This window comes from Stigmatopora nigra, chromosome 20 (assembly GCF_051989575.1).
Source record: "Stigmatopora nigra isolate UIUO_SnigA chromosome 20, RoL_Snig_1.1, whole genome shotgun sequence".
NCBI lineage: Eukaryota > Metazoa > Chordata > Actinopteri > Syngnathiformes > Syngnathidae > Stigmatopora > Stigmatopora nigra.
The window spans coordinates 9,072,585-9,091,347 of NC_135527.1; the positions used below are offsets into that span (position 1 = coordinate 9,072,585).

At 45.7% G+C, this 18,763-nt stretch overlaps 3 protein-coding genes across 4 annotated transcripts; 1 reads left to right on the plus strand and 2 right to left on the minus strand.

Annotated features, from left to right (window-relative positions):
• Positions 1-141: 141 nt before the first annotated feature.
• adam19a (ADAM metallopeptidase domain 19a) lies at positions 142-14,766 on the minus strand. Its single transcript, XM_077741571.1, has 23 exons — positions 14,064-14,766; positions 12,066-12,145; positions 9,278-9,354; positions 7,819-7,900; positions 6,979-7,055; positions 6,306-6,492; positions 5,938-6,003; positions 5,499-5,570; positions 5,269-5,435; positions 4,986-5,070; positions 4,765-4,907; positions 4,503-4,680; positions 3,701-3,790; positions 3,438-3,633; positions 3,260-3,368; positions 2,583-2,787; positions 2,403-2,480; positions 1,863-1,971; positions 1,654-1,795; positions 1,480-1,573; positions 1,219-1,407; positions 968-1,149; positions 142-824 (listed from the first exon to the last, which is right to left on the minus strand). Exons 1-23 carry the CDS (start codon positions 14,179-14,181, stop codon positions 791-793), a joined length of 2,760 nt encoding a protein of 919 aa, XP_077597697.1. The 5' UTR covers positions 14,182-14,766; the 3' UTR covers positions 142-790.
• LOC144213235 (BPTF-associated chromatin complex component 1-like) lies at positions 14,653-16,376 on the plus strand. Its single transcript, XM_077741574.1, has 5 exons — positions 14,653-14,915; positions 15,082-15,176; positions 15,275-15,459; positions 15,535-15,639; positions 15,704-16,376. Exons 1-5 carry the CDS (start codon positions 14,895-14,897, stop codon positions 15,766-15,768), a joined length of 471 nt encoding a protein of 156 aa, XP_077597700.1. The 5' UTR covers positions 14,653-14,894; the 3' UTR covers positions 15,769-16,376.
• Positions 14,930-18,659, minus strand: LOC144213238 (liver-expressed antimicrobial peptide 2-like). Of its 2 annotated transcripts, none has more exons than XM_077741578.1 (5): positions 18,563-18,659; positions 17,676-18,024; positions 17,278-17,441; positions 17,086-17,219; positions 14,930-16,538 (listed from the first exon to the last, which is right to left on the minus strand). In XM_077741578.1, exons 3-5 carry the CDS (start codon positions 17,347-17,349, stop codon positions 16,484-16,486), a joined length of 261 nt encoding a protein of 86 aa, XP_077597704.1. In that variant the 5' UTR covers positions 17,350-17,441; positions 17,676-18,024; positions 18,563-18,659; the 3' UTR covers positions 14,930-16,483. The 2 variants fall into 2 exon arrangements, with proteins under 2 accessions (XP_077597704.1, XP_077597703.1); XM_077741577.1 differs by having other exon boundaries at positions 17,278-17,454.
• Between the last annotated feature and the right edge of the window lie 104 nt (positions 18,660-18,763).

Here is an 18,763-nt window from a genome sequence, read left to right on the forward strand (position 1 = left end):
AGTGCTTTGCAAACAACCGTTGGGATCACAGTGCCCTCCTGTGGACTGGATGTGTAACAACGGATGTATGATTGGCATTGAAGATGAGTGAACACTTTATACTCGTATTTGAAGTGATTTCAAATTAATAAGAGTCGTCAATGAAAGAGAATGTTGTATTTCTCCAAGTTAACTAAAAGCAGCACAAAAGGATGACAGTTTGTAAAAAATATTTTAAGTAACATTCCAAAAAGTGGTGACACAAAGCAAAAAACATTCATAATGCACAGGGACGACGAGGGAGTGGTTGTACCATCAAGTACTGTATCAACATGTAAACAATATTGAAAAAAAAAACTAAATCTTAGTTTTCATTCCGAAACATTGGTTTGTAGCCCCAATTGCAACTGTAAAACGAGGGTACCGCATACATTCTGATATTATAAATTATTCCAATATTGGCCATTGTGATGGCGCCCAGGGCGATGGTCGTCTAGGCTAGCAAATACAAAAAAAAAAAAATCATCAAGGCTTTAAGGTTGCGGTGCGAACGTGAAGGGAATTCTCTTTGGCACAGAACACAAATTGTAAACACGGCGACACTTTTCCTACATCATAAAAATGACTTTAAAATCAAACCTATTTTGGCAAAAATGTGCTGACGCTCCATCGCCGAGGACTTCGGCAAAACCGCCACAAATGTGGCGGAAAATGTCCTGCTCGTCGCCTGGGTTTTGTCCCAGAGTCGCCCCCTCCGAGTTTGACTTTAGTGCAAAAAGGATGGGAGGAAGGGAGGAAGGAAAAGCCATATTCACGACCGAGCTGCTTTGGAACCTGGGACCGGTCTGGAATAGAAAATAAAGAAACAAGTCATTGTAATCCCTTTGATGACCACTAGATGGAAGTCGTGTCAAAATGTTAATGTCGATAAATCATGAGATACTTTTGCCACTTTTGGTACATGAAAAAAAAAACACAGATCACCTACCTGAGTGCTCTGAAAGGATGGCCTCCTATAACTCTATCCGTTGGTCTGAGTCCTCCCGTCGGGGTCATCGTGACCAGCAGGCCCGGCGACGGTTTGGCGGTGAGCACCCGCACCGGAGAGCCCGTTCTGGAGGGACTGAGGGGTAGGGGCCTCCGGGGGGGCGAGGAGGATGACGGCCTGGGCTGGAAAAGAAAAAAGGCTCAAGGTATCGATGGCCGTGGCTTCACGGGTGACCGATTGGGGCGCCTCACCAGCGGAGATCGCGTGGGGTTGACGGGCAGCGGCCTCTTGGGCGGGCTCGCTTGGAGCAAGGATTTACGGGGGGCTGCCGGAACCGGAGGCCGGGCCTTCTTGGGGGCCGAGGGCAGGGGCCGCACCATGTTGAGCGGCTGGCTCGGGTCCGGTCGGAGAGGGAGCACTTCTTTACTGGTGGCAGAAAACTGGAGGAAGGATGAAAAAAGACACCATGTTGGTTTTAAGTCACATTGTTGAAGTCACTTACTTTGACGTACCCCCTTGTGGCCGCTGGCTTTTCTTCCCGTGGGTCCCACCACTTTGAGGTGAAAGGGCGGATTCAGGTGTCCATTTTTCTTGGCTTTCTCCGTCCTGAGCGCAACGTTTGGGGCGAGCGCTAGTTAGCACCAGAAGCGGCACGGAAGCGGACCAGGAAACGGTGGCTACGCTACTTGACGCTCTTGTTCTTCTCTCGTCGCGCCAGCCACTGGTGGAAGTAGGACGTTTTGATCCGGTGGCAGTAGAAGAGGAGCAGCACGGTGGGCAGGACCACCAGGAAGGTGAACAAAAGGCCCACCACCAAGCCCACTTGACCTAAGGAAACACGGCATTTCAACACATAGCACTGAACTTATACTAGAGATAGGCAAAAAGTACTCACTGTCGTACTGCACGGGCCCGCTGTCGACGCTACCGCCCAGTCCCGGCTTGTCGCAGAAAGGGGGCGCCCAACCTCTGTGACAGTGGCAGTTGCCGTTGCTGTTGCAAACCTTTGGGGTTGACACATTTCCAGCAAAGTCAATTTTGGAAGAAATAAAACATTGGTGTCCTCGAACGCTATTTGCTATGGAAAGTGGAATATGAGTGAAAACAACAAATACAAAGAAATCAATCCATCTTGACATTTTTACCAAAAGAGAATGATTCAATCGAGTGTCATTTTGGCCCAATCCACAACAAAGAAAACCTTTCGGACATTTTGGGGCCGGCGGCTAGCGGCTGCTTTCATTATCAGTCCGAAAGCACCTGAGCCGCCAAGAGCTTGACGGACTAATGAATCTTGCATCATGTGGCCTTTATCTGCCTCGGGCTGGTTTCTGGCGCTCCGATAAATCCTCACTTCGGGCGTCCTCGTATTTCAGCCATTGTTTAGATTGCTCCTGCCGTTTTAGCGCGCCATGGGACGGCGGGATGGACTCACCCCGTTGTCGTGACAGCGGGAGATGCAAGCGTCCAGCTCGGTGAAAGATGCATTTTGACATCGGCGGTCATGACACACCTAAGAGAGAAAGACATTGGTTGACTTTCACGTTTGGAGGGAACATTGTGTGTAAATATGATCTTTATTTGAACTAAAACGTGAGCTGGAAGATGGCCTAACCTTGCCCTCGCCGCACTTTGTCCCCGTCATGACCAAGCCGGGGTCGGGCAGGTCGCCCTGGCCGTCCTGGGTGCTGTAGACGTACGTGCCGCGACACTTGACCTCCACGCCTCCGGTCCTGATGGTGGTGTCGATGGACACGGCGTTGGTGCCTTTGGGCTTCTTGGCGGCGCTGTGGCACTGGATCTTGCCGCATTTGGCGTCGCTGGGAAACAAAAGCGGCGTTGGCGTCACTCACGTTTACTCTTAAGCTCTTTGGAAGTTCCGCCTCATTAGCATGCAAATTGAAAACGGCAGAGACGACCACCACCACCACGGCGGCGGCGGGGCGAAAACAAGGTAGTGATGGCGGTGACTAATGCAGAGATTAGTCCGATTCCAGCGCCTTTCCATATCCGCTAATCAGAACAATGCGCCATGATTCCTGCGGGGGCAGCGTCGTCATTGTTCCGGGCGGCGCCGCAATCCACTTCCTTAATCCTCGGCTTCATTAACATAACCAAATTGCTCATTTGGATCCGTTAATTAGCTGAGGCGGCGTGCCATGAAAACGGTGACAGTTCCCCCCCCAAAAACACAGATGGTGGCATAAATAATAGGTATAAATAACACCTATTTCACCGCCATTCCTCCTCTCAGTTCTCGCCCATTGGACGTGTACTGTTGTTAACAATCACCTTTGGGCGCACTTGACGTAGTTACCGCGCTCATCTTTCCCGCAGTTTCCGAAAGCGTTCCCCGCCGCGTTGACGTCTTGGAAACAGGCGTCGTGCGCCGGCCGGGCACCTGGAAAGGAGCACGCCAATGGGTTCGAATCCGCCGCAATATATTCCTTCACATCATCATTTTCCTTACCGGAGCCCCAGAGCTGCAAGCACTGCTGTTGGTGCGTCAGACACATGCCGTTGTAGCAGTAGGCCCGCCCCAATTGACAGGCCGAGCCGTCCAGGAGGTAGACGTTGGCGGGGCAGTACGGCGAGGCCCCCGTGCAGTACTCGGGCAGGTCGCAGGATCCGGCCGGGCCCCGGCACATGGTACCCGCTTGTTTCAACTGTAATATTGTTTCAACTGAAATATTGTCTTTGGAATGCTTGTTGGGCGCCTAATTTGCACATTACCTTACAACCTTGGCAGCAAACTCCGTGGGCGCACTGAGCCGCTTCCTTCAGGGTGCAATTATTGGCATTGCAACAGTCGTTAGCGCATTCCTGGAGATAAACAAGTGGCGAATCAACAATTACAGCCTGTTCATTGAGGAAATGGCCAATTTGTTTGGTGTCTCTCAGTGGGACCAGCCCCGCCCCCGACGTGACGGCAATGGCAAAGCGGCAGACACTTTACCGTGTCTGTTCCGCGGCGGGAGGATTAAAGGAGGCTGACAGACGAGTCAAAACTTCACAAAAATGTTGCTGCAGCCAGGGGTGGGCGCCGTGTATAAAAATAAAAACGCAGGGGTGCGACACGCCGCTGCTCTGGTGTGGCACGGCGCACACACACGGCATCGCCTGTTGCCATGGCGCCCTCCGTGGAGGCTCCGATTCAAACGGGGAGGGGGCCGCAAATTAGCCCGGCGTGACGGAACCGAGAGGGGATTAGAAGCCACGACGGCGAGCGCTTGTTTGCCACGCCGTCACTCGCCAATGATTGAATTATCATTGCGCCAAACAAGGGGCCAACTATTGTATCGGAAGGGGGGTGACGGAGGAGGGCCCGGACGGATTAGCGTGAAATGTCAACTAAATGGACTAAACCATATGGGAAATTTGCCAAATGACTAAGTTATCATGACCTGGTTCCGGTTCCAATAGCTTTGGATTTCCAAAATGAGCCAGAAATGTTGACAGAAAGTGACAAAATTGTCACTCAAATGGATTCGTGAAAAGTCATTAGTATGAGTGCATTTTGCCACATGTTACTCACATCTGGGTCGCCGCAGTCGCACTCCTCGCCGTCCTCCACGAAGCCGTTCCCGCACCTTTTGCCCCCGACCAGGTCCTTCATGTCGGGCATGTTGTAGAGACACATCCCGCCCCCCTTCTGGAAGTAGCCGTCCAGATCGCGCTTGCTGCACTGACTGAACACCTTGGGGAAAGGATGCCTGCCAAAAACAAAACAAAACAACAAAGGTCCGCCATTTTAGCCCCCTCCGAGTCATCCCCGGTTTCGTCACGGCTCGCCTCACCCGGTGGCGGCCGCCATGACGCAGCCCCCCTGGTCGGCGGTGGCCTCCACACAGCAGCCGTCGTGGTCGTGGCTCATCCCAAAGTTGTGTCCGATTTCGTGGGCCATGGTGGCGGCGGCGCCGATGGGCAACTCCGAGTGATCCTGGGGAGACGACAGAGTGGCTGAGCCCGGCTAACTATTGATCCTTGTATCCCTTGTCCCAGCGGAGGACGTACGCACCACATTGATTCCTCCAGAGTTCTCCAGACTGCACATGCCCTCCAGCGGCGCCATGCCGATGGTCGTCCCCTTGAAGATGACTCCGCTGTTGGAAGGAGAGGCACGCACGTAAACAACCCTCCATATCCACCACTTCCCTTTCTAATTTAGAGACATCACAGTGGCTGCACATTGATCCAGACTGCACAAAACGTGTACTGCATGTACTACAGCTAGGTCACAAAGTATGGGCAAATAGGCCAAATAAGGACAGTTTTTGGCTTATATCTGGAAGAATCCTCACGTGAGCAGTTGCGCGTTGTCATGCTTTTTGCGGGACTTTAGCTTCTGTCTCCACTGGAGGAATGACCACAGGGTGGCGTTGGGCTCCTCAGACACCATGCACTGGTCCCGCTCGGTCCAGACCTCCAGACCAATCAGGGGCACGCGGATGTTCAGAGCCCTGTAGAACTGAAAGAGAGCCAAACGTCCACGTCATTGTGTCCGTCACCGGCAGACCTTAACCCATCTTACCTTGTCCACGTAATTAGCAATTTCCATGATCCTGGTCTTGATCTTGTGGTAGTCTCTGTTTTGCCGTTTAAACTGCGGGGGAGAAAAAGAGCGGCGACAGACAGTGAGGTAAAAGCGTTGCGACGAGTTCCGTTTGGCCGCCTCCGCCGTTGTCCATCACGGTAATTTGACAAATTATGCCAGGCTCCCACCGCACTTGACGAGGAAAGGCATTAATGAAACAAGCGGAGATCTTAAAGTGACATTTATGAAGACATATATTGCCTGGTTCATTTTCAACTTGATCAAGTCCAAAAAATCAACGCAGCTCATCTTTTCGCCACTTTAAGCTGGGATGCTTTTTCCAGATGATAAATTGCACATTTTTCATTCAGAGTTTGTCATTTCTACTTTTTCCTTCATCCTATATTATACTAGTACTTTATGGTTGTGGACTTACCAGCGTGTTGTCGGCCACAACATAGAGCTCCATGTACTTGGTGGTTCCCCACGTGTTCCTTTTCACCTGAAATGAAAAGGACGCAATGACAGTCAGCTTTTGAATTAAAAATGCATGGCGTTATTTGCCTCTGGACTCCTATTTTTTTCTTTTTTTTCTTCGCCACGGTCCGGTTAATGCCAGAGAGAGAGAAATAAATGGAACCCCAGCAGAGCGCCGAGAGGCCCGGAGCCAATGATGTGAACCTTTTAACGTGATTGATGATCCAAATATGGGCAAATAAATGAGAAAAGCACACAAAGCAGTCGGGATTAATGGCACGGACTCATCCCGTGTCAAGACACAAAGAAAACATTGACATTGCTCACCCTGGAATGAGGCGGCCTCAGGAGGTGGGAGATCCGCTCGGGAAGCACGCCGCCGTCGCCGCCATGTCCGCAGTCTCCGCCTTTCATTTCTAGTTGGTCGGCGGGCAGCAAGGTATGGCGCTGAGGAGCCTGGTTCTTCATTGGCTCCAGGTAGTAGGTCTTGTTGAAATTCAAAGAAATGAGGCCCCTGTGCCAATAAAACAATCAATCAATTATTTTCATGCTATTTATTCAAGTGTTAGCTTTCATAGATTGCTGTCTCCCTATACTACAATTAGGCAATGTATTGATTGATATTATATATATATTTGTATATATGTATATATATATATATAAATGTATATATGTGTATATGTATAAATATGTATATTGATTGATTGACATATTCTTTCCTATAAATCAATAGTGTTCATGTACAGCTGGTATAAAGCTTTAATATGAAATTGTGTACTGTTTGCACCCCCCATTTGAATATTTTCTATATTATTACAACTAATGCACTCTTGTTATCACATATTAAACATTTTTGGAGCTTTTTTTTTTTTTTGGTCAAGTCCAGGCAGCAGGCCATTTGCATGCATAAACTGCCAAGATGTGAATCATATCAGCTTGGCCCTTTTGAAATATTAACAAAGGTCAAAGAACGGTACAACAAATGTCCGTTTGTCTCTACCTGACACCTGAACACGTACTCAGGGCCACCCAAGAGTCCGGATGTCCTCTTACATTGCCGTGATAGAAACAGTGATCCTGAAGAGGAGGAGAAAAGAAAGAAAGAAATAGAAAAAAATATTTTTAAACCAGAGTCTAATCCATTTGTCAGGCGGGCGGGAAGGACGTTAACATTTTTTTTTCCATTAGTGCACGTTCAAAGCAAACAGCTGCTGGCTGTCTTTGTTTAAACATAAAAGAATGGCAGTTGGTGCCGTCCGTGTTGGCGTTATTAGTCGCTGCTGAGGTTGAAAGGAGACGTTATCGCCACCAGGTTTGAAATGATGCGAGCAGGTTGGATCTTTTTTTTCTTTTTTTCTTGAAACCGTCCCAAATTGTCAGTTCATCAGAGTGTGAAATGAGCTCTTTCATTCCAGCTCGGTTATAGCCGACATACAAATTAATTGTCAGCCAGGAGAGCCGCCACCCCTCGCCCGGGATACACCGCATCCAGCAATTAGTCTGTGGTGGAGGTGCGGCTTCCCAATGGAGATGGATTTTTATAGGCTGGAAAAAAAAATTGACAGAGTTCACTCTTTAAATTTAAATTGGAGTTTGACCCACTTTTCTTAAGTGAACATTTACAAAAGTCGGAAGATATCTGTATTTAGTCGAGTATAGGATTGACTAGTTTGGGGATTTTGACACATTTTGGGTTAGGTTAGACTAAAAATCATTGACTGGTTTTAAATCAGGTGTGGCCAAACTGCGGCCCGCGGGCCACATCTGGTCCGAGAAGCCTTTGAATCCGGCCCGCTGACATTGTCCAAATTTTTTGTTTTTGTTTGTTTGTTTGACTCACGGTGTGATTCCGACGGGTCGCCGTCACCGGTCGTCCGTCTTCTGTGTAGTAAGTCTCGGTGAAATCCGGAGACAAGAGCCCACTGGAATAAAAAAAAATGGATTATTGTCAAGTTAAAAAAACGTGTTGCTTTTTGTGTTGTTTTGCAGCCCACCGGGATTGAAACTCATCATCCGTCACATTCCGAAATATGAAATACATCAACAATTCCATTCACCAACCCAAACAACAGTGAGATAACAACAGAAAAAAAGTATATTTTGGTTATGTTTTGTATTTTTTTTCCTCAGAGGTCCTCTAAGAAAAATGTAATTGAATATCTCGCTCGTTCGGGTGCATGTGGTATTCCCCACTTTTGCTGGGAGACATCTGGAAAAACAGACGTGGCATCTGCGGATGCTTGACGGCCCGCAATTACGTGGCGTGCACAATGAAACGCACAAGATGGCTGCAAAGTCAATAGCACACAAAAATCATGCACCATAACTGCTTGTGTGTGACCAAGACTGAGACGGATAGATACATGTACCAGTGTGTATATGTATGTGTATTTGTATGTGTAGTTTCTCTAGCAGTCCACCAGTTAAGCCCCTCCCTCCTGGCAGTTGGCAGGAAAGCAGAATGTCTTCATGTGCGGCGCACAACTTCCTCTACACTTCCTGTCGAGTCACTTCACCCCGACTTGTGCAAGCGGAGGCCAGGCCCAAAGAAAAAAAATGTGAACGTGTCGGCCAGGTTTCGATAAAAAGAAAGGACGTAGTATTTGATTTGAAATCACAAAGCGAATAGAGAGAGAGACGGAGACGGGCCGACGGCGAGTTGAAACAATCCATTTCCTTCCAGGGGTTGGAAAAAGAAATCGATGAAGAAAAGTGGCCCACTAAAACAGACGGATGCCTCTCCATAAAAGTATCCCCATTCTGGCGGGATTTGGCCACGCCTTTATTCCACACTCTGGTGTCATTGGGCTTACACAAATACCACATATGCAAACTTACCAATTTTCACTGTTTTAAAATTCAAATAAAAGGAGAATTTGCTCAGTATTGGATTGGAGAAATGGATTCATGTCACAGTAGCAAGAGGCTGAGAATACAGACACAGCAAAAGACATTAGAGACATAAATAGATAGGTCATAAGTAAGTTCATTGTTGCTGAGATATATACACGCATGTACTTAAGCCTACGATGGCCAATGGGTGAATTTGTATATATATTTTTTTGTGTCTTAGCTTTACTTTTACATGTGACCTTCTGAAAAAGCGTCCGGCTTTGTCTCTCGTCTTGCCGCTGGAACGTCAATGTGTTTCCAAGCAACTACCTCAAAAAAGTCCGACTCTTGGCGTTGAACTCTCATGTCGAAACGCTGCCACGCGACAGATACTCCAATAGATGACAGAAAGCGAAGAAAAGCAAGAAAAGCGTGGATTTTGTAAGGACTGGGGAAGAAATACTCACTGGTTATGCTCCACTTGTAGCACCAGTAGGAGGTCACTGGAGGAGAGCACAATTTCCCCTCTAATTGGACGTTCATCCTGTTGGATTAAGAAGAGACATTTGGAGATTATCAAGTCAACTCTCCCGGAAAGCCTGCTTGCTGTAAATAGAAATTGTTTAGAGTTAAAACACGGGTGTCAAAGTGGCGGCACGGGGGCCACAGCTGGCCCGCCGGATCATTTTGTGTGGTCCGAAAAAATTCAATGTGCCAAATTTCAGTTTTAGGATCAAATTCAAATGAAGAGTATAGATGTATATTACATTTCCTGATTTTCTCCCTTTTAAATCTATATTTGTCATTTTTTCTGTGTTTTTAGTTTAAAAATCATTTAGTGAGAGCTAAAAAATATATTTTAAAAAAGCTAAAATAAACATTGTTTTAGATCTGTATAAAACTGAATATTCTATGTAAAATGATCCGGCCCACAAGAAATTGAATTGACGTTAAAGTCTGACAACCTTGATCTACAGGCTCAACGTGGACTCGAGAGAGAAAAAAAAACACACAACATGGTGGATTATTCATCATTCCAGACCATCGGGGAAGACAAATATTAGATTAGGGCAAATATATTCTGTCCTTCAACTGGGAGTCTACTTTAAAAGTAAAATAGCTGCCACCAGCACCACCACCACCTTCGCCGACGGAATGAAATTGATATCCGACATCGTATTTCGCCATTTGTATTTCCCTCACGCGCCATTTGGATCCCCAAATGCCGGACGGACGTAAAGAGAAACAAAGCAAAACCACAAGATACAAAAAAAAAGGGAAAACTTGATCTGACTTGGGTGCAATGTCGGGGCTCCATTGGCCCGCCAGCTTTAGCTTCTTCCCAGGTGAGTTAGCATCTTGGCTATTAGGAGGTGCTTAAAGTCATGCGGGGCGGGGATCAATTCCACGGATTAGAAGCTGACTCGGAAACTCCCCCGGAGGGAAAATCTTTCCACTTGGAACTCAGTCTCTCTCTCTTTGGAAGTAAAAGAATTCAGAGAAAGGATCTGGGCAATCCGGCTTTAAGTAAAGACGGCCGATACGGTTATCGGAGAGATGCAGGCTCGATTCCCCAGCCGTAAAAAATGCAACGGAGCTATCAAAGGCTCAGGAACTTGACGCAATCAAGAGATTTTTTCTTTTTTAAATCACCATTTGTCTCATTTCTTCTTTTTTTCAGCACTTTGGTCCTTTGGAAAATTGTTTTTTGACATTTTCCCTGGTTAAAACTAAGAAAAAAATGGCTCCCACTGCCAATGAACTTTTTTCACCACCACGGGAAGACCAAAAAATAAAAAAATAATTCTTAATGAGAGCCACATTTAGGTCAACAGTGCTTCCCGAGGGGCGGAGTGGCTCCAAGACAAGCTAACTCATGTAAACACCAGTCGTATGGAAGAAAAGAAGGAATATAGGTGGCAAATTTGGGTGAATCTGTTCTTGCTGTTGATTTTGGGACATTTCCTGGTGACTTCTTGTTGGTTTTGGCTGACTTTCTGTGGATTTGGGGCACCGTCAGGTCATCTATTTTTACCCGTGGGTCACTTTCTATTAGTTTCGGGCACTTCCTGATGATTTTGGGGGCAATTGAAGAAACACCAAACATAAATCTGTGGCATTTTTCAGGTGCAGTGTTGATGATATACAGCTGAAACAACAAGATGCAATCCAGAGAATTCATTAATCCATAATTCATGCTCTACCCCGTACACATTGCCCCGGCTAATAGAATTACGCTGCAATTTACACAGGCGGCTTGCGTAAACGATAACCGGGGAGAGGGTCTCGCCGGAGAAACGCTTTTTCCAAAATCCCAAAAAAATCCAGAGTGGCTTTTTAAAATAGACTGGAAGGGTATTTTTATACAGCGGATCGTCTGAGCTATTTTGGAACTCCCGGACGACAACAATTGAGTCCCATTCACTGACGATTGGAAGGCCAAATTGCCGCGCAAACTGCAATAAAGAGCTTCGATCTTAAATCCGTTCACTGGAAAGGCCGCCATTATCTGCGGCGAGTGTTACGAGGGCCGCTTTGGTGGTCGGCGTTGTTCTACTTTTGCAAGGGGACGGCGGCGGAGGCTAAAAATGCACGGCCGGCTCTCCAAACTCCGAAAAAAAGGTCCTTTGAAAGCACGTCGGATCCCATTTGCGCTCCCCAAAAAATATCCCCCCCGAGTCCCCAAGACTGGCGTCTCCCGTCGAATTGTCAGCAGACATCTCGGCGTCCTAAAGCGGACTTGATCAAAGAGGCGGCGTTCTGTTGGAAGAGTGGCGCTCGCGGCCTCCTTCATCATACACAATATTGAAATGTATTTATCCCCCGACGCTTTTCAGATGACTGAAGTCGGTCGGCGCTGCTGACAATTCCAAACTTGAAAAAGAAGCATTTAACATGAATAACAATCTATTTTGGAGAATGTAGACAAGAGTTAAGGTCTGGTCTTTTCCCAGTACCCATGTTATGATTTGATCTAAAAAAAAATACTGTAGCGAAGGAAAATGAGGGAAAAAAACAACAACAAATAAAAGTAGTATTAATATGGCACTAAAATGAGCAAGCTGCCATTTTCTGCTTTCAATGGATGGGACATCTAGCCCTGTCAATGGCTGACAAAAAGTGGAAATGCACGGTTTTGGGGAGGCAAACAATGGCGCTAGCTTTGTGTTTTACAAGCATCAACTTAATATCCTGCGTCTTGAAATCCCTGATAGTGTGCCAGTCATATTTTTCAGATCACTTGAGTTCACCTACCTGAACGGAGTCCCTGGCCTCCCTCTTGATTCGGCCTTGAGAAAGCCATCTTGCCGTCACCGTGCGTCCTCCCTGCAGCCCTTTGGAAAAGAAAAAAAAATATGAATGTGAATATGAAATGAGTCCAGTATAAATTACCGCCGATAGCAGTAAAAAAAATGATAATATTCCAATGTAATCCCAAACGGGGACCGCAATTCACTTCACTGTGGTCCACAACTAGCCCCCGGGCCACAAGTTTAAGACCTGGTTTACAAGCAAAAGGAAAATAGACATTATTCATGCACAAAAGGGTTAGTTCAAGTATATTTTGGAGCGTAAGCTGGCAATAAACAATTCCTAGTAATACAAGCATGGTATTCATGATGACTCGCTGGATGTGAATGATTGTGTCAGAGCCATAAATGGTGGTTTTGCCGCTAAGAATCACGAGTCTGGCCTCAAATTGGATGAAAACAAACGTCCGGGCATTCGCTGGAGTCGTACGAGTCACATGGGACGCTTCTCGATCCAGGGAAGCTTTGATTCGAGACGTGACAAAAGAATCCCGGGACGTCATTTGCATTGCCAAACAACAAAGATTGCCGACGCGATGAGTGCTTTTCACCCAGAAGGAAGGAGGTGTGGGGGGGGCCCCACAAAATTTGCTGATGGACTTGTTTTTTTTTTTCTTCCTGGAAAGCCAGACGAAATGGCCCCATCCCCCCGCCGGCAAAAGTCATGATTATTCGCGGATAACACGTAAAAGAATCCATAAAATGTCAGCGGCGGCCAGCGAAGGCCCGGAATGGCTCCCGACAGGCAAGGGCAAATGTGTCAGTGGCATTCGGAGTAAAGAAATGGAAAGAATTGGAAAAAGGAGACTTGCCAGACTCTTCCAATTTAATAGCAAGTCAGGGAAACACAAGGTCGAGAAAAGCAAAGTATACCGGGGCGCTAAATTGATTATGGGAAATCATTAGAGATTTTTTGGAGAAAAATAAATACACACTCATTTCACTTGTTGTTTTCCAGGAAGAAATTCAGTCCATTTGACCCCATTGGCCTGGAAATGACCTGAAATAATAAACTAGGGCGGTTTCATCATGTGGATTGAAAAAAAGGAGAAAAGAGTGAACTCCCACTTGTTGCGAGTCAAAAATTGGACCCCCTTTGCAGCTGCAGGCTTCAAAACTCCCTCGTCTACTTCCCCAAAAATTGAAATTCACATCATCGTCCTATGGAGAGAACTGTCCTACATTCGTAAACATGCTCCCCCGATGCTAAATGGTGACAACTACACGCACACCTGCTAGACTTATAAAATACACAAGTCAACATTCTCAATTATATTGCATTGTTTTACTTTGGGGACAACATTTTTTTTTTTATTGAAAAATCATGTTGAATATTAACATAATTTTTGGATGACATCATTCTGGGAATATTTGTTTCTGTCATTTGAATTACAATAAAAATGTATGTTTACAATTAAAGACTGATTTGTATTATATATTTTTGAAATAAAGAGCTTTTTTTTTATGAATGGGTGCTGCTGTTCTGCTCATCATCCAGTTCACGTGACCCAGAGTATTCCAACTACAAGGAGTCCTCAGTTAAAGGCAGGATTGCAGTTGACTGTCCATTTCAACGAGAGAGACGAATAAGTTAACTCAGTGGCTGCCATTGACGACTAGGGACGTCCAATCTCTGGAACTGGGAGGGCGTGTCATTTGTTCTCATGAATGTCAATGGATAAACAAGTATTTTCGTCCATGAGAAATTCGCAAAATGGGACCCTTAGTCTCCAAAAGTCTGCCTTTTAAGGACAAAAACGAGCAATACAGCACCCAAGTCAAAGATGTCAAAAAGAATAACTCGCCTGACTCATGACGCGCGTTTAACAACCGAATCTTTTTAACGTCAAGTTTTTACTCCATCATCCGAAATTTTGGGTTACGAGCCTTTGTGGGCTGGATTCGAACAACGCGCAACTGGTTGACCCCAAGTTGGACTTACCCGCTCCACTGGCTCTTCCCGGGGCGCTGTCTAGCGAGAAGAAAACAGCCAAGAAAAGCAAAAACGCGCACGCTGCCGAAGATATGTGGCCATTTTTCTGCCTGTGTTTACTGTACATCCCGGTGAGCCTCCGTGGTGGCGCCCTATCACCCCGTTCTCCCTCTTCCTTGCCCGGTTGCTCAACTCTGCCTGCCTCGGCGCCTCCCCGCTTGCTTCTCTGGTTCCCTCCGCGTGTCAATTTCTTTTAAAAGGGAGAAAGAAATAACGAAACGTCCTCCTTGGACTATCAAAATTAAATCGGCGGAGCTTTTAGCTGGCGAGGGAGGCTTTTGTTTTGTAGTCGGGACAGTCGACTTGTAGTATATTCAGCTCGACGATTATACGTTAGCAAGTTGCGTTCACGTAAAGTTGGTCACCGGACAATCGACAATTCAAATGCATTTCATTGCTATTATCTCGCTAAAGTAAAGCTAACCACAGTTAAATCAACAACACTTTTTTTTCATTATACCACATTATCTGCCATTGATAAGACCCGACGTTTAATGTGAGTTGATGACTGCACCTCAAAGCTAAGAAGTCATTTTATTTATCAAATTTACAGCAGAACCTGAAGGCATCAGCTGCCTTCACTTTCTTTTGTTTTTTCGCTGTTTAGTCATCTCGTCGCTATTCGAACTACGATGCGGCATTCCTTGTGGATCCTGCAATTTTGGTAACAGTGAAAAGCAGACTAAGAGAAGCTAACAGCATCGACTCATACCTAACCGTCTACGCCATTGTTATTAGCATACTTGTTAGCATAGGAGCTAACGTTCAAGCCACTCAAACATGACTTCAGCTTCCACCAAAGTAAGTTCTCACACTGACATTGCACCCATTTTATTTGAAGTGAACGTGAATCGAGGAAGAATAAAAGAGACATTTGACATCAGGTCAAGTGATGGAGAGTGGTTAGGGTAGCCATGGCAACGGTACGTCGCCTCTAAGCTCACCAATGTTTCTCTTCCAAACACAGGTTGGAGAAATCTTCTCTGCAGCCGGTGCTGCCTTCAGTCGACTTGGAGAGCTCACCATGCAGCTTCACCCTATGGCGGAGGTCACTCCTACCAGGTGCATCCATTATTTGTATCCCAATAGCTAATGGGTAGCTGAGACGAGTTAACATTTAATAAAATATAATAACACATTGTACACTATTACCCCCGCAGCGCGCACACCAAGAGTCCAGTGAAGCGCAAGCACGAAGACGATGGCTTATCAAAAAGCGTCCCGCATAAGCCCTCCGCAACTAAGAAAACTGCCGCCGCCGCCGCCCGGCCCGCGACCGTCGCCGTCATCGGGCAAGCGGTCACGCAAGCCAGTCAGCAAGCAGCCAAAAAGCGCAAGACCGCAGGTACGCTGCAAGGTTCAATCCCGGGAGGGATGACCGTCAAGATGATTCTACAAATAATCAAATAACTGTCTCCAGATGTCACCCTGAGCGCTCTCAACGACTCTGACGTTAACAGCGACCTGGTGGACATGGAGGGACTGGGGCGAGGCTCCCCGTCTAAAAAACTCAACTTTGATCAAGGTCCGCCACCATTTTCTAAGGTCATGAGCGGACGACGTGTAAATCTTTTGTGTTTTTTTTGCAGAGACCTTGAACTTGGACTCCAGCCTCATCATCAATTCCGGCGACCTTCCTCTGCTCTCGCACTGACGTTTCAGATTCATTTCAGATTTTACTTTTACATTAAAGTCCCAACAAAATATTGACAGTGTTGGTGTTTAGGGGGAATCAAATAATTTGGTTTGGATTTGGTTGGCTGCTTGAAATTATATATGTGATTAACGTTCACTTCAACTGCAATAAGACACAATGTTGTAATTACGCTATTGTTCCACTGGAGGGCATCAGAAACAGGGCACAGGTAATGACGTAAGTAAATTGTAGGAATAGGATTGCAACTAATCGTTTCTTTTTAATAAAATATATATACTTTACCATAGTGTAGTCGTTTAAATAAATAATCTTAAATGGTCAGTAATTTTAAACTAGTTTAAAATGTTTACCTTTGACGCCTAGTGGTCAAACGTGGTACTGCAATAACCTCAATTTTTATTGAACATTTCCAATCCTCCCAGTTCAATTAGATCGGACGTCTATCAATGGCAGGCAATGTTCGTAAACGTCAGTCATAAAATGTTGAGTCCCCTTAATATAAATCCACATTTCCTCATTGAGTTTGTATTTTAATGCATCTATAACAGTCGACAGCTAACAGTACAACGATATTTTGTCTATTAAAAGTGCTACATTCCCTCCAAGTGTGCCACCATCTTGCCTGTTCTTTCCTTGTTGTGTGATGAGCCAATTGCAGAGTTGTGTGGAAATGACACCGGCACAAGATCCACTCTTCGCTGGCTTCCGTCGTTTAGTCATCCAGGGGCTCAGCGGGCGGCCTCTGGTGGGTTGCGCAGTGTCCCGCCCTGAAACAGGAAAATAAATAAATACTCCAACAACTAGTGAACATCTATTCAAAAATTATCATTAGTTTAACGCATTCACTGCCAGTCCAGGCCACATAATGTGTTAAGGAAGGAAAATTGACATTGAAAACAACAGGTGACGCAAATGGAGGGTCATTCTATTTCAATTGGGAGAGGCTGGAAGAGATAATTCAACTCAAAGTATGTGTATTTTTACTATATTTATGTGTACTAATACTATAAAGCACTTGTACTGGCATGTGCCTGTAATAAACGTTCATTTACCTGTATTAAATATATGTGTACTTGAATTAAACCTATGTGTACATGCATTACAAGTAATAGTACTTCCATTGACTTGTACTACAAGTATACAGACCGGTATAACAAAGCTACCCACACATCACGGTTGTGATAACAAATCTGGATTCCTCACTGCTGAGCACTTATCTGGCTTCTCCTTTATGTTGAAATGGATCAAAAAATATCAGGCAGGGAAAGTGACTATGTCATTTTGGAAAATCCCTCAGCATTTTGCCATGGTTACCTGCAGACTCCGGTGGAGCATTCGTAGTTGTTTTGGCAAAAAGCCCCAAAAGGTTTGCTGTTCATGATCCTCCACAGTGGGCTCATGCGAGCTACTCTTTGATGCGAGCTCGGCACCTCGCCGTCCGAGCAGACCTGGGTGAAGAAGACTCGGTTAACCGGGAGTTTTGAACATTTTATGGCCGACACTCACCTGCTGGGACAGTAGAAGCACCGCCAGGCAAAGAGAAATTGTCCACACGGAGATGGCGTTTTCTCGTGGCATCTTCTGGCAGGCAAGTGGCGAGTGGCGGCTGCGGGTCGGCCTTCCGCCTCCATTTTATAGGCGAGGCTGGCCTATCGGACCACCTTTGTGGCCTAAAAAGGACCCCTTGTTTGCAAACCGGCACACTTTAGCCTCATTTCGTGAATGTGCAAAGATAACACGAGCACACGTGAGTTGGCTTCTTAAAGGTCGCCAAAGTACTCACAGATAAGTGGAAAGATATTGTGTAAAAGATAAAAATTCAAACATCTCTACCATTGCGTCATTTAAAAAAAAAAGGCAGAAAAGAGCTTGCTGCTAGCACTGTATTTAGAAAGAACACTAACCTCCAAATGTTGACTTAAGCCGGCCTTCAGAACGAAACACTGGCAAAACATTTCGGGGCGACGCCAAGGACTTTGAGTTGTGGACATAACGAAATGGCAAATTCACGCCAAGTCGCATCCCAGCTGGCGTCCCGGACAGGTTGCCAGCCAATCGTAGCCTATGAGCGTTGCGCTTAAACGGCCCCAAAATGTGGCAGCTGACGGGCGACATTTGCCCCAGACGGTCGGCGCGTGGCCGGGCTCCACTTGGCCGTGACCTCATTCGGCCAAACGTTCGCGGGGGTTCACGGAATTCTCGTACCCAGAAGCCTTCACCTCTGGCGGGCGGCGAACTTTGCGCCATACCAAGCTGCGGAATAGACATATAAAGGATAATTCAACACCAGAAATAGAATTAACCTCACGGTCAAAATAGTTTGGACATGTAGCAATGTCAATAGCGACCACTAGAATACATAATTTTTCATTTTGAGACTTTGAGGTCGCGTTTTAAGTGCGAAAGGAAAAATAATTTCATGAAACAATGTATTCATTCAATCAAACCGACTAGCACAGGTAGCAGTATTAGCATAGACTACGAATTTTGGGTAGGAAAAAAAAAAGACTATTAGAACTCATGTGCCCTTTATAACACCCATATGTTTTATAAAAGTAATAACAGTGGGTCATTTTCCATTTCCTTGTTATTCATAAATAGAATGTAAAAAAGCATTATGAATGTTATAACCCAAAATACATGACGGCGGCAGACATCAAAGAACGACCGCCGAAATTAGCACACGGTTTAAAAGCTTTCCATACTTAGACATATTCGAGAAACTCGACATATATACACAAACAACGACATATTTTTCCAAACGTGTAACTTTAAAAGCGTTATTACTCACGTTTGGGGCTCAATAAGATGATAAAAGTGAGGTGAACATTCGAGCGGCGGAAAAAAAGAGATTCTGATGTCATCTGGTGGTTAATTAATGACGTCACGAAGCAAAAGTGCGGGAAGATTCAGCTACTTTTTCAAAACATTGTATTTCTTTATTTTATTTTGTTTTTGTGGTCATTTTCTTCATGTTTTACAGTTTTAATTA

Excerpts from the sequence above, each read along its gene's own strand:
- adam19a (XM_077741571.1), bottom strand. The coding sequence starts at position 14,181 with ATGTACAGTAAACACAGGCAGAAAAATGGCCACATATCTTCGGCAGCG. Across the intron at positions 4,908-4,985 it reads ACTCTGGAGGAATCAATGTG|GATCACTCGGAGTTGCCCAT; the intron begins GTGCGTACGTCC and ends TCGTCTCCCCAG. Across the intron at positions 1,150-1,218 it reads ACCCCACGCGATCTCCGCTG|CCCAGGCCGTCATCCTCCTC; the intron begins GTGAGGCGCCCC and ends TTTCTTTTCCAG.
- LOC144213235 (XM_077741574.1), top strand. The coding sequence starts at position 14,895 with ATGACTTCAGCTTCCACCAAA. Across the intron at positions 15,177-15,274 it reads GCGGAGGTCACTCCTACCAG|CGCGCACACCAAGAGTCCAG; the intron begins GTGCATCCATTA and ends TTACCCCCGCAG. Across the intron at positions 15,460-15,534 it reads CAAAAAGCGCAAGACCGCAG|ATGTCACCCTGAGCGCTCTC; the intron begins GTACGCTGCAAG and ends AACTGTCTCCAG.
- LOC144213238 (XM_077741578.1), bottom strand. The coding sequence starts at position 17,349 with ATGCCACGAGAAAACGCCATCTCCGTGTGGACAATTTCTCTTTGCCTG. Across the intron at positions 17,220-17,277 it reads TGCTTCTACTGTCCCAGCAG|GTCTGCTCGGACGGCGAGGT; the intron begins GTGAGTGTCGGC and ends TTCTTCACCCAG. Across the intron at positions 16,539-17,085 it reads TGCTCCACCGGAGTCTGCAG|GGCGGGACACTGCGCAACCC; the intron begins GTAACCATGGCA and ends TTCCTGTTTCAG.